The following is a 14,258-nucleotide window of genomic DNA, read 5'->3' as shown; positions in this document are numbered from 1 at the left end:
AGCCAAATCTTCATGTAGCCTTCATTTCAGGTAGTGAGGAAGACTCAGAAACGACACCTGTACGATATTTTGATTGGGATCCATCAGAAGGTTTCTGTGATTGAAAGGAGATTTCCAGCAGTTCCCCCTCCTGCTGCAGACGTCTGAGCCCACCCTCGTGCTATCCCTGGGGGGGTGGGGGGTGTCTCTTATTCCTCAGGAGTAGCACTGTGGGAGCTGTAGTGGCAGTAGGAGGTGAGGGAGTTGCACTCGATGGATGGGAATCCCTTTCATCTGTGGAAATCTTTTGGTGGATCCAAGTCATTGACTTATCACTGCAAAACAAACCTTTTAAAGAACAGTTAAAAATACCTCCATACATGTACAAAGGCAATTTTTTTTTAAAGCTTGCTTTTAAGTCTGCAAGTAACCACTTAACTATTGCCACCATTAAGAAGATTTTGCACCTCAAGATCGCCACCTTCATCCCCTCCTTTCCTAGCAGAGAAGGGCTATGGGGGAGGGCTATTTGCCTTGCTTGCCCAGGTGTGATCAGATGATATGGGAAGACCCATGGCAGAAACAGAGAAACATCAGCCAAATAGCCCTCCCCCCATAGCCCTTCCTGGCTAGTGAAAGGGTGCAGAGTGGAAAGGGGGGGATGAAGAGGTGTCTCCTGTCTTGGTAAGCACACAGGAGATGACTCCCACTCCTGTTTTAAAGGTAAGCTTCCAATCATGTATTAAAACCCAATCCAGATTCAAGTTTGTGTAATATGTAAGGAGGACTCTGGTTTTCAGGGCCAAGGTACACATGGTAAGTTGGGTCCAGGTTTCTCGCAGTCACTCAGTAATTGCGGGGAAAGGAAAGTCCACGTGACCTTGATTCAGTTTCGGATGACTGCAGTGGACGGAAGGAGTTCCCTCTTCGTCCCACCTTAATCCCAAGCTGAATCAAGCCCCTGTGAACTTTAGAAGTTCCTCTCCCTGAAGCTGCTGATTGAATTCAGGGAAATCGAGTCATGTCTGGGGAATCGGACCCAATTCTCCAAAATTTGCAATGTGTCCTTTGGCCCAGATTCCTCTGCTTGGCCTTGGAGCTCATTGGGGCAACTTTGGCCCAGCTACCACAAGGTGGTAGCGGAAATAAAACGGACAAGTCCTTGGTGTACCTTTCTGTGCTCTTTAAGAAAGAGTAGGATACAAAATGTGATAAATGCTAAGTAAATAAGTATTATCCACACGGTAAAGGTAATATGAAGACTACCTTTTAGCCGAGAGTAACGGTTATTTCCATTTCAGTTGATAGAGGAATTTAAAGTCTTTATTACAGCTGCAATATTTGGTAGACACCCCCCAATGCACTCATTAAAAAAATGAGCAACATCTTTTATTATCTGCTTGAGCAAAGCTCAGCTTCTCTGCGTCCCCCTTAAGCCATGCGCATTCCAAGTGCATGTTGCACACTCAGCAGTTTTGGCTTCACTCTGTTATTAGGCATAAAGTTAATTTGTGCTAATGTTCTTTTTTTTTATAATTGTGTCCTTTTCCCTTCATTACTTATTTCTCCTATTCCCTCCATTGCATTTTTAACGGAACCCACCAACTGGTCCCAGCTTGATGTTCTGAAATAAATTCCTTTTGAGAAAATGATCTTGCAAGTAACAAAGGAATGGTTAGAAATTAAAAATAGAGCATACTTTCAGGTTTCTGAGAAGAATAAATGGTTCTCTCCCTTCCTCTCCCCTGTGAACTCTTCTCCTGGAAATGGGTCTCACTGTGCATCTTAAAGAAAGCTGAGTTCATAAGAGTGGAGGAGGAGTAAGCTCCTTTCCCTCCATTGGGCTCCAACTCATACCAGGAACTTGAGGCCTAGTCTTGGGATCAGTTTGGACCTAAGGGACAGAATGGATCTTCCTATCCCTCCCCTCCTGGCTGCCTGGCAACCACTCATTTGTTAAACTGAGCCCAACGAATGGCTCGTGCTTGCATATTAGTCTCCACTGCCAAAATGTTACAAAGAGGGCTAGGTATCAGTTTTCGGCAAGACTAAAGTGCTCCAGTACTCCTCCCCTTCCACACACTTACGAATAGGAAGTTGCAAATAGGTTGATGATGCTTGAATGTTTTTGATATACAGCAGTGCATGTAAAATAATATTTAGAGGAGGGGAGGACAGAACCAAAGCAGTCTGTGGCTTGTATCCTACCACTGCTTAGCCGAGCAGAGTAGTGTAGGACACAGACCACTCAATGAAAAATATTTCGATCTGGCACTAAGTGCTTCTAGAACCCGAATAGCCAGTGCAGTTCTCTGTATTGCCAACTATATTTCTCCAGAAGCATAACAGAATAGAATATGACAGTATACGATATCCAGAGTCCTTATCAAGATACTGTTTTTAAAGAAATTATAAATATAAATAATAGTATGATGAACCTGAGTAGAAAACAGAGAAATTCTGCTTAAAACCTGCCCGAGTAAGTTGAGATGCGGAAGACGAAAAACAAATCAGAATCAGCTACTAAATAATACTTAATGTAATACAATTCAATACAATTAGACATTCAGAGATTGAAAATGTTAAGAACAGAGCCCTTCTCTGCTGAAATCTGCAGAATGAAGATTAGAATGGAAAGAATTTAACCATCGACTTATCTAACAAGCCGTGTTGCTTATCAATTTCAAATAAAGCAGTTGTAGTTTCATTGGTTTAGTTAGAATAGATTCTTTGTGAAGAATCACGTCATTTTGTCATTGTGTTTTTATCTTGTGTGTTTCTTATATTAATGTTGATATGATCATTAGCCCACCAATAAATCTTACTTCCAAATATCTGTAAATATAAATGGCTATTAAAAATGTGATAACAATAATTGTCTCCGTTTTCAAAGTCCAGATAATAAATATCATTCACAAAAATTGTATTCTCAATAACAGGAAGGTCCGAGATGCCACCGGAGTTGATATTAATATGCGAGTAGGCGTGCACTCTGGGAATGTCCTTTGCGGCGTGATTGGACTGCAGAAATGGCAGTATGATGTATGGTCACATGACGTTACCCTGGCCAATCACATGGAAGCTGGAGGAGTTCCTGGGTAAGACTGGTCTCTATATAGACTTTAATGCATTTCCCCCTATAAAATGAGCACAGAGGGTAAATAGGTTATTTCAGAATGTGGTGGTTTCAGTGGATGTCTGTAGTGGTGGGTTGTAGTGCAAGCCCACTGTATGACTGTGGGGGTTTTTTTTAAGGTCTTGGGCTCTTCAGGAAATGAACAGTCCTGATCATCTCATTGCTTTCTGAAGAATTTCAAATTTCTAAGACTTGACTGTTCCTTATAAATATGAGATACAATCCAGCCACACTTAAGCTGTTTTATGTCCAACTGATTTTATTCAGAGAGCATTAAGTGCATGCTTAATTCACCTGTTGAAATCGGTAGGACTTTGTGCTTTGACTAGGCCACATCTGCTGTCAGTATTCATACGTTTTGTATTCAGTTGCTCCAGAATAGTATCCTGTGTATGCCACAATGTACACACTGAACGATTGCAAATTGTAGACTTCTCAGTTTTCCCTTGTGGAATTGTCTTTGGTGGTCCGTGATGCCATTCTACTGCTGAGGTCATAAGCAGATCAAGTACAATAAACTGCTAAGATGGGAGGCTGCCTAGGAATCAGATGTAAAGTACACTGAGATTTTTGAGGAAGAGCGAAGTACAGGTGTAGTGGAGAGGACAGTACCAGGTTTTTTGTTCCTGTGGGTTTACTCCCATTTAAAGGGACAAAGAAACTTAGCAGCAAGGAAGCTTTTTGTGCACACAAAGAATAACTTGATTGGGGCAAATGAGAAAGCCTAATGAGTATTCACAATGCTAAGAATGAAAGTAAGTGTTTTTCTGAAGTACAACTTTAGAGCGGATCTGATTTTCCCAGAGGTAGTTGACCTGAGTTTGGGCTATGCCAGTTCAGAGTATGTGTGCATCCGCATGGCTGATGGGGAAAGGTTCTAGCCCAGCTGTGGGGGTGACCCTTTTGGTGAGAGCCAAACTAGGCACAATGCTGGAAATGCCGTGAATGGATCTTCCCAACTGGGTTTAAAAATGTGTGAAAAGTAGCAGCAGAGGACCTCCCCCTCCCATTCAAATCAGGACAGTGATGCAGAGGAAGGAGATGTTAATACTTCCCCCCATCCCACCCCACCCCATTTTCCCAATCTACACCATCCCCTAGAGCTGCTATTTTGGAAAACATTCAGGCAACACACAGACTGCCATTTATATATAAAGATGTTTGGCTGATGCATTTGTGGATCTCTTGGCATCTAATTTATTCTAAGAACTTGGCCTCAGTCTGTTTTTGTTTACATAACAATCTTCAGATTTGTTGCATGTAAATACTGTTGTTTCTTTTACAATGTGTCCCTTGATTGCTCTAATTTTCATTATGTATCTGAAACTGTGGGAAATGCATCTCAGTAATAAAAAGAATGCTACATTCTTAATGTTGTATAATGGTCATTTTGAAATAAACCATAATTTCAGCCGTGTTCACATTACTTCAGTCACCTTGGCACATTTGAACGGGGCTTACAAAGTGGAAGACGGGGACGGAGATGCGAGGGACCCATATCTCAAAGAGCACAATGTGAAAACCTACTTTATAATCAATCCCAAGGTGAGCACAGTTCAGTTCAATTGTCCATATCTTTAATGAGAACTCTCGGCCTATTGTATTTGAAAATGCTACAGTGCTGGGAAGAAAGATGGTTTTTGCTTCTGGCCTCCTAAGATTACACTGTACTTGTTACCTGAATTGATTTGTCATACACAATAAGAATCGTAACAGTGAATGAGGATCTATGTATACCCTTCTGGTTTTGTGTTTGTTCTGTAACATAGTTGGCTCCAAGCTTCCACGTGGTATAGTCACGGCTGGGGAGATGCCCCAATTCTTTGTGGTGTTAGATGTAGAATTTTGCTTCCTGTCAATTTCAGGCTTTCAATTTTATTATTTCAAAGAATGAGTTTCAAACCCTTCTTACTTCAGAAATATGCTTGATGTTGTGTGGCTGATGCTTCCTGAATTCTTAGAAGTTAGAATGAGAGAGTCAGCATGGTGTAGTGGTTAGAGTGTTGGAGTAGAACTTGGGAGATCCAGGTTCAAATCCCCGTTCGGCCATGGAGACTTGGCTTGATGACTTTGGGGCACACACTCTCAACTTAACCTACCCCACTTTTTAATGAGAATAAAATGGAAGAGAAGAAAATTATTTGAATCTCTTTGGGTCTCCATTGGGGAGGAAACTGGGGTATAAACGAAGTAAATAAATAAATAAATTTTCTTTTTTCTTCAAGGGAAGATCTTCTGTCCATCATCAGCAAAAGATAAAATGTCCAAAGTTGCATAATTTATACCAGTCACAGAACTGAGCTTTTCCTTGATGCAGAATTTGATACATTATTTTAGATCCATTGACAAAGCATTATGCAAAATGCATGGAGATCTTTGAGTGAAACCTTTCCCCCCAGTTTTTCCTTCTCTGTTTTGAAGCAGAATTTGAATTGCCTAGACACAGAAATGTGATTCTTTAACATAGAGCATATCTCCGTAGGCATCTGGATCAAGGCAGGTCAGCGCTGCTGGTATTGCTAGACCTCTCAGCAGCATTCGACACGGTCGACCATGAATTGTTGACCTACCGCCTTGCCGATGTGGGGACTTGAGGGACTGCCTTGCTGTGGCTTGGCTCTTTTCTCTGCAGTTGTGGACAGAGTGGCGCTGGGAGAGAGGTTATCAGCCCAAAATACTGGTTCAGAGCAATTCAGTTGCAGGAGGACCCCCCCGCACACACCGCAAAGGGCAACATCACTAGCGTCCACCTGGACCACAAATTTCTGGTTCTCATTTGGGTGCTGTAGAACCGGTTCCGAAATAAAGTTTTTTCAAATTTTCAAAAGCCTCTTGGCACTCTACAGTCCAATTTAATTTAGCACTAGGCTTTTTGCCTTGCAGAACCCCTCCCCTTTGTTTTCAACAAGTTTGTTAAGGGGAGAGCGATTTGAGCAAAGTTCTTTATGAAGGGTCGATAAAAGTTAGCAAAATCTAAAAACAATTGCAGCTGCCTCCTTGTTGTGGGGGGTTCCCACCCAACCACTGCTTGAACTTTTGCCAGGTCCATTTTAAGACCCGGTATCCCAAAAAACCAGTTCCTCTTTGTGGAACTCACACTTGGACAACTTCACCAGCAGCTTGTGCTTTTGCAAGGTGGTCAGCACCTTTCTGACCAATTCAACATGAAATTTCTTATCAGGAGAATAAATCAGCACGTCATCTAGATAAACAACCACACCTTTGTACAGGTATTCATGCAATACTTCATTGATTAAGTTCATGAAGACCCCCGGGGCCCCTTGTAACCCAAAAGGCATCACGAGGTATTCAAAATTGCCCTGGAGGGGTGTTGAAAGCAGTCTTCCATTCATCCCCCTCTCTTATCCTCACTCGGAAATAAGCATCTTTTAAGTCCAGCTTTGAAAAGATTCTCCCTTGGGCTACTATGCTGAGCAAGTCTCTAATTAGAGGGAGGGGGTAGGCATTTGACATGGACTCAGCATGTATTCCACGATAATCACTACACAGTCTAGCCCCCCATCCTTCTTCTTGTGGAAAAATACAGGCGCGGCATGGGGGGAGCTAGCGGGGCGGATGAATCCCTGCTCTAAATTTTTATCAATGAACTCTTGCAGTTCCTTCCTCTCTGTAGGGCTCATAGAGTATAATTTGCCTTTAGGTAATTTCCCCCCTGGAAGTAATTCGATAGCACAGTCTGTAGCTCTATGAGGGGGAAGTTCATCGGCTTCTTTTTCATCAAACACTTGTTTTAAATCCCTATATTTGAGGGTAATGGTTTTTTTCCTCCTCAGTGGTTAACAACACAGTCTCTAATGGGGAGGGTGCTTCCCGGCCCACACTTTAGTCCATGCATGTCTTACACATCGATCCCCTTTTTAAAAAAATTCTCCTGTAGACCATTTTATATAAGGGTCATGGTCCCAAAGCCAGCGGCTCCCCAGCACCATGGGATATTTGGCCACATCACTGACTACATACGTTCTGTTTTCCCAATGATTTCCCATGCCTGGCGGGGTGGGTTCCTTTCTATAACCAGCAGGATTCATACTAGATCCGTCCATTTGCTCGAACTCTATGGGGTCTTTGAGTTCTACAACTTCTAGCCCTAATCCTGTGACTAGGGCCGGTGACATTAAATCCCGAGTGCATCCTGAGTCTATTAAAGCTTGCACTCGCACATGTGTCTCCCTTTTCGGGTTAAGTAAAGTCACTGGCATAAACACCTCTGGCAGTTTGGGCTCTTTTGGGACCTGCCATCGGGACCTTTTTACTGCAGGTCTGTCTCATTTCCCGACAGTGGGGTGAGGCTCTTCTTGGCTTCTTGCTGTACAGGTTCCTCGGTGTCTCCGGGACCCTCGTTGGCATCCAAGCCGGTTTCAGGCCTTCCCTGTTTTGGAGGCAATCTTCGGCCCGGATGGTTTCGGCATGGCTCGGCCCCTTCCCCCCGGAGCTGGTCATGCGGGGCATTGGGATACGAAATGACCAACTCCCCCACATTGCAAACATAGTCCTTGTCTCCATCGTAATTCTTTTTCAGCCTCTGGGATGGGAGGTTTTGGGCTCAGTTGGGCACGCCCTCTTCCTTCAGCGGCCGGCTTCCTTGTCCCCGCGTATTGCTGCATTCGCACAAGTTTTACTACTTGGTCCCGATTTTTGACCTTGCACGCTAACTGTATCCAACCTAGTAGGGTTTGCGGGTCATCTTGCATTAGCATTGCATCCAACAGATTTGCATTTCGAAAGCATTAAATCTTGATTCCCTCATGGTAAACATGCACTTTGGTGGCGTATCACCTGAACTCTGCTGCATATTCTCTCACGGGTCGGTGCCCTTGCCTTATAGTCTTTAGCTTTGTACGGGCCCTCTCCTCCTCCAGAGGATCTTCAAATTGGGCTCTTAGGGCATACACAAACACATTTAAATCATACAATTCTGATGCTCCCGCCTCATGTAAAGTCACATACCGTGCAGCTGCAGGCCCCCCAATCGGAACCCCAAATGGTTCACCTGGCTGTGTTCCATTGGAAACAAATGTCCCCAGTCCTGGAAGAATTCATTGGCTTGCACTATCCCAAATCCTCTGGGTTTCCATCAAATCTGGCTTCCAATTTAAAGCATCCTTGTGGCAGTCCCGCACTGGGAGCTCCGACTCCCTGATGTCCTGCTGGCTGCTGGATTGGGGCCGCTCTGGGGGTGTGGCTGGAGCGGTTGTGCTGGCCCCCTGACACTCTCCTAGGGGGGTATACTGTGGGGCCTCGGCCATGGATGGCCCATTTGTAATCCTGTCTCTGTTTGAACTACAATCGGGGCTCCCTGTGGTTGGGCACTTTGGGGCACTCTCATCCCAGTTGCAGCAACCAATGCTGTTACGCTCGTTACAGCAGGTGGAGCTCTCACTGGTGGTGCTCTCCCCTGTGGGCCACCCTCTCTCCCTTGGTGTGGGAAATCTGGAACTGTCAGTACTGCGGAGGGTGGAATTTGACTCTGTATGTTCTTCAATACTCTCATCCCTAAAGTAGCGATTGGCGCCCCTGCGCTAGTCGCGGTCGTTGGGATGATTTAAGGTTGTACTCCCCCCCCCCTTGCATGACCCCGGCTTCTCGGGGTGTTATATTAGCGGCAAGTACTGTTATGGGAGGCTGAGCTGGCCTCCCTCTCCTCACTTCAGATACTATCGGCAAATGTGTGTGTGGGGGGGGAAATCACTTGCGCTCCTGCTGAAGATGCAGGGGCAACTGGAATCGGCCTTCCCCACCCCCAGCAGGCATTGGTCCCGCAACATTTATTGGTCCCTGACCAATCTGTGGAGCTCTCTCTCGCTCCCTCGGGAGCGGCTGATGCAGGAAAGTCTTTGGCTTTAACTCCCGGTGCTCCTCGCACGGTTTCACAGCCAGTCCCACCAGCAGGATCATCATCTCTTGTACTCTTTGGACATCTTGTTCCCATTCTTGCTATATCCTCATTACCTGGGCCTGTTCCTCCAGGGATCAACAATTCTCCGATTCATATGCCGCCTGCAGTACTTGTGTGCAGCCCACTGATCCTGTTGGCTGTGGCTTCTGGCCCCCAATTGGGTTTACCAGCCTGGCCGCAGCTCCTGATTCACTTGTATCCGTGGTGTCGGTTTCGTTCTCGACTGTAAAATCCAAAAAATCTTGCTCGTTGCCAGGGGGTAGTCCAGGGTCTCCCTGTATTTGTACATCCACCAACACTAATTGTGTTGCCTTTTCCTTTGGTGCGGGTAACTGCTGCGTCTGGCCCCAATCTTGGTTACTTGGCCCAGCTGTGGCTCCCATCTCACACACATCCCTGTCTCAACTGTACAATCACGATACTCCTTGGCGTTGCCCGGGGGTAATCCAGGGTCCCCCGATCTTTGCAACTCCTCCAGAAGTTCACGCACAATCCCACCCTCAATGGTCTCAGCCTGTCCAAATTCCATCTGTGCGGGTACAATCGCTCCCGACGTGAACAGCCCCGTGTCACCAGGGGCCCTCACCCACTGGTTGCTGGATGGTTTCTCCTCCCTCGGGTCAGCGATATACTCCTCCAGCTCAAGAGAGCACCGAAAATATGTTGTCCTTCCATGGTGTTGGATTCTTTCTTCTGCAGTTATGGACCTGCGAGGGGCCCACTCATGGATGGGTGGTAAGTTCCACTTAAAGTAGGTAGACCCGGCCTTGGGGATTGCTCCCAGTTCCGAATACATTGGGAGGGTTCCTGCGGCCCCAAGTCCTCTCATCTCAGCTATATCAGAGTCCATTAGGTAGTCGAGCCTCGTTTGAGTCACAGGCACCAGCTCTCTAGAATTCCTTCCAGGAGTTGTACCTGGTCCCAGTCACAAGTCTGGATTGCTAGTTGGATCCTCTGACTCCATAGCCCCCCCCCCCCCGGGGTCTGGCTCTGACGACATGAAACCAGTAGCCATTCTCCAAAGGTTACAGGTACAGAGGAAATAAAGGGATTCCTGTCAAAATGTCAGTCTATGGATGACAGGCTATGGCAGATAAACCCCTGTACCCTCACAGCAAGAAATCCACGGTCTTGGTTGAAAGGCTTTATTCAGGAAGCAAATCAAATCCACCGATAAGTCCATAGGATTGCTCAGAAGTAAAGTAAGCAAACAAGCAAGTTGACAGGAATACCTAAATGTGTGAAAAGCATTCCTCTTATAGAGCACAATTACTCATCCCCCCCTCCCAACAGTAAAACATAACTTTTGGCACGAAGCAGTCTTGAGTACTCCTCGCATAGTTTACATATCAGGTCTAGACACTAGGAAGGCATAAGATTAAGGCTGAAACATGGTGATTCATGAGAACTAACAGTTTACAAGGTCAGAAGCCCTGGGAGCTTCAAAGCAGTTAGATAAGGCACCTGCGGCTTCAGTAGGCCTGTGAAAGCAAGGCAATTTATGACATTGGCAATATGAAATCAAGTCACAGCATGGAACAATGGTTCAGCACAAAATACTGGTTCACTTCAGCTGAAAATAATGGCATGGATGGGTGACAGACATGACACTGTGATGGTTTTGATGATGATTATAATGGATGGTGTTATTATTGGATGTGTTGTTTTATACTCCATAATCTATAAGTTACTTTAAACCCTATGTCAGAAGGGCAGACTTAGAAACATATATATGTTATATATATTTGGTTTGTGTGCCTCTAGGAGGAAAGACAAAGTCCACAGCATCATTTCCGACCCCGGAACACTTTAGATGGAGCTAAAATGAGAGCCTCTGTCCGCATGACCCGCTACTTGGAGTCCTGGGGAGCAGCCAAGCCGTTTGCTCATTTGCACCACCGGGACAGCATGATTACCGAGAACGGCAAGATCAGCACCATGGTATTGGGGTTTTAAAAATCATTTTAAGCAGCTAAGCAATGTTTTTAAAGGAACAAATGTTCTTGGCAAAATTTTCTTGGACTATCATGTTTCAAGCAATTTTCTGTGAATGAAATAAAGACAAAACTGGCTGCCACCGTAATTTAAATTATTCCTAATCACGCATGGGTATCAAGTTCTTGTAATCTACAGCCTCTGCCGGCTCCCCTCCCCATGCTGCCCTGTCTTTTTGAAGCATCAACATTGCCTTAGCTCGTTGCAAAGGCAGAAAAAGTAGATCTGGAGCGATTTGTTTTTCTCTTTAGTTCTCTTGCTGATGAGATAAGCCGCTCTTTTCAAAAATCTTACTAGCAAATGCCTATGGTTGTATGTGGAATGAGGTCCTGTCTATTTCAGGGACATCTGGCAGTGGAGGTGGAGTGCAGTTCAGACACAGCTGAGCCGCCCCTCTCCGGTTGTTTAGCAGGTTTTGCTTCCATCGCAAGGTGCCAAATTCTTAACTTGTCCCTGTTGGCATAAGTGGCAGCCCATTTACTTTTCCCTGTATAACGGGTTTAGCTTCATTAAGAACAGATGCTGTGCCTCTATCTGAACATCATTTCCCCTTCACCCGTATTGCCCCATTCTTGAACAAAATGTAGCAGAACCTTGAGCTTTCATATGTCACACTTTGATATGTAGAGATGAAAAAATGTGGAGTTGCCTTCTACTGAGTCAGATTCTTGGATTTTCAGGGTGATGGTGTCTGTTCTGACTGGCAGCCGCTCTCCAGGGTCGTACACTGAGGTCTTTCCCAAGAATTATGGGGTTCCTGGAATAATCAAAATGGATGCTAGAATAGGTCGACCTTTGGTCTCATCTAACTGGTCTCATTTTCCAATCTGGTGATCCTCAACTCATTAGCATGTGCTGAATAGCTGGCCTTTGAATGGCTTACGGATACATTCAGATAAATGAGTTTTATTTATTGGGTTCTGAATTGTGGGGAGAGGGGGGATGTTTGGTGGCACACTTTGCATATCAGAATATCACAGAATCACAAGAGCTGGAAGGGGCCATACAGCCTTTCTAGTCCAACCCCCTGCCCAATGCAGGATGAGCCTAAAGCATCCCTGACAAATATTCATCCAGCCTCTTCTTGAAAATTTCCTGAAGGGTGGTGATCCTCTCCTCCAGGCTCTGAATCTTCTCCTCCAAAAGCCTGACCAGCTTACACTTCTGACAAATGAAGTCCGCCTTCTCTTCCGGGAGGAAAACAAACATGGCACACTCCATGCAGGTGACTGGAAAGCGGCTTTCTGTTGACATCATCGCCTTCCATGTATATTCCAAGAGTACTCTTCTAGCTTCAGGTCCCTTTCTTTATGATCACAAAAATGGTCATGACCACATAATCAAAAGTTAAAAATGTTTATTATCATGCTGGGCAATTGGGTAACAGTTTCTGTTATTCTTTCTTTTAGGACATGCCCATGGGTCAGTATAATTTCCACAGATGTAGAGAAAGGTATGTGTGATTATCGGCTTTATAGATGTGTGCCTTGTTAAAGAGTTCTTATTTATTTACTTTATTTACTTCATTTACTTACTTCATTTTCCCCAAATGGTGACCCAAAGCAACTTACATCGTTCTCCTTTCCTCTATTTTATTCTCACAACAACTCTATGAGATAGGTTAGAATGAGAGAGTGTTACTGGACCAAGGTCCTCCAGCCCTCTTCCATGGATTCAAACTAGGATCTCCTAGATCCTAGACAGACACTGTAACAACCAGGGCTTTTTTTCAGCTGGAACGCGGTGGAACGGAGTTCTGCCACCTCTAGAAAATGGTCACATGGGCGGTGGCCCCGCCCCCTGATCTCCAGACAGAGGGGAGTTTGGATTGCCCTCCGTGCCAGTGGCGCCAGCGGCGTGGAGGGCAATCTAAACTTCCTTCTGTCTGGAGATCAGGGGGCGATGTCATTGTGCGGTCCTGAGTCCCACCACTGAGTTCCACCACCTCTTTTTCCCAGAAAAACAGCCCTGATAACGACTATGTGACACTGACTGTCTTCTAGTTCATCTCCCCCAAGGAGCTTTGGGACACAGCAGGAAGGCCTGTGATTCTGGCTGTCCACTGCTGATCTCCCAGAATCATCCGCCAAGCAGGGGTAAGGATTGCAAGTGGGATTTGGAGTGCACAGGAGGAAGGGGATACTTACCCACTCCCCATGCCCAGCCTTCAGCAAATTCCCCCAGCTGCTCTTCTCCCAGCCAGGCTTACTTCTAAAAAGAAATATTCAACCATCCCTCTCAATATGGATTAGATTCCATGGATCCATTCTGCCAGCATGGGAATCTTTGGTCTGGTGGAAGGAACTTTTCACTGACACAAGAAGCTCAGAAGAGTCTCCTACATTTGGGGGCAAGGGCTCTTGTGCTATAGAGAAAAACGGCACCACTAGTGTGAACCACGTGAGCACAGCCCACGTATTTTGACATCCAAAGGAAAAACAAGAAGTTTACTGGCCCCTTGTGGGCCAATAAGTGGCTCATGGTCTATGTTTTGTGGGTTGTAAGTTGTGTCAGCAATCGGAAGCCTCTTCTTGGGTCTGCAAGATGTTCAACGTACAGCCACAGGGTTGCCTCCTAGCCAGAGAGATTTCAAATGGCACAGATAAATTTGGTTCATTTTTCCCAAGGACTATCTCAGAGAATGAAGATGCAGTTTAAAAGTGTTGTCGTTGTTATTGTTTTTAGTCTGCCTTTCTCTCTGAGATCTAAGACAGATTGTGTACTGCAATGAAAAATAATATAATCAATATCTAGAACATTCACAGAGCAAAAATAAAACATGATGAACAGTTACAATAGGGTATAGTACCCTTTTTGAATATAGAGCCTGACTATTGAACAGTGCAACTTCCCCAATCCAAGGTCACAGCAGGAGCTGATGAACTTTATGTTATAAAATGGCAGGCTTATATTAAACACAGGTCCTAATTTTGTTACATTTTGAATATCATTGTAGGAAAGAATTGGCTTCCTCTTCAAGTATTGACATGTTTTATTCAGATTTTTTATTCCCAGTGTGTTAACACCTTTTTTCCCTATTCTGTTTGTCCTCTGCAGAACAAAATCTCAGAAGAAAAAGTTTGAAGAAGAACTGAACGAAAGGATGATTCAAGCAATTGATGGCATAAATGCTCAAAAGTATGTTTACACACAAAATTCACCCCACCCCACCCCAATAGTTTCAGGAAGGGCAGGCCTATGAGAAATCTAGCACTTGTCCCTGATGCAGAG

General features: G+C 44.9%; 1 protein-coding gene across 1 annotated transcript in view; it reads left to right on the top strand.

Moving 5' to 3' along the window:
* Nucleotides 1–14,258, top strand: part of ADCY2 (adenylate cyclase 2) — a 205,317-nt gene that overhangs the window by 114,178 nt on the left and 76,881 nt on the right. Inside the window, exons 8-12 of the mRNA XM_054984696.1 lie at nt 2,919–3,077; nt 4,528–4,660; nt 10,797–10,973; nt 12,437–12,480; nt 14,085–14,165. Of these exons, the coding sequence (XP_054840671.1) occupies nt 2,919–3,077; nt 4,528–4,660; nt 10,797–10,973; nt 12,437–12,480; nt 14,085–14,165 (594 nt within the window). The remainder of the gene's footprint in view (nt 1–2,918; nt 3,078–4,527; nt 4,661–10,796; nt 10,974–12,436; nt 12,481–14,084; nt 14,166–14,258) is intronic.

Source organism: Eublepharis macularius, chromosome 7, assembly GCF_028583425.1.
Source record: "Eublepharis macularius isolate TG4126 chromosome 7, MPM_Emac_v1.0, whole genome shotgun sequence".
Classification (NCBI taxonomy): Eukaryota; Metazoa; Chordata; class Lepidosauria; order Squamata; family Eublepharidae; genus Eublepharis; species Eublepharis macularius.
Note: the sequence above shows the minus strand (reverse complement) of the source record. Positions and strands in the feature narration are given on the sequence as shown.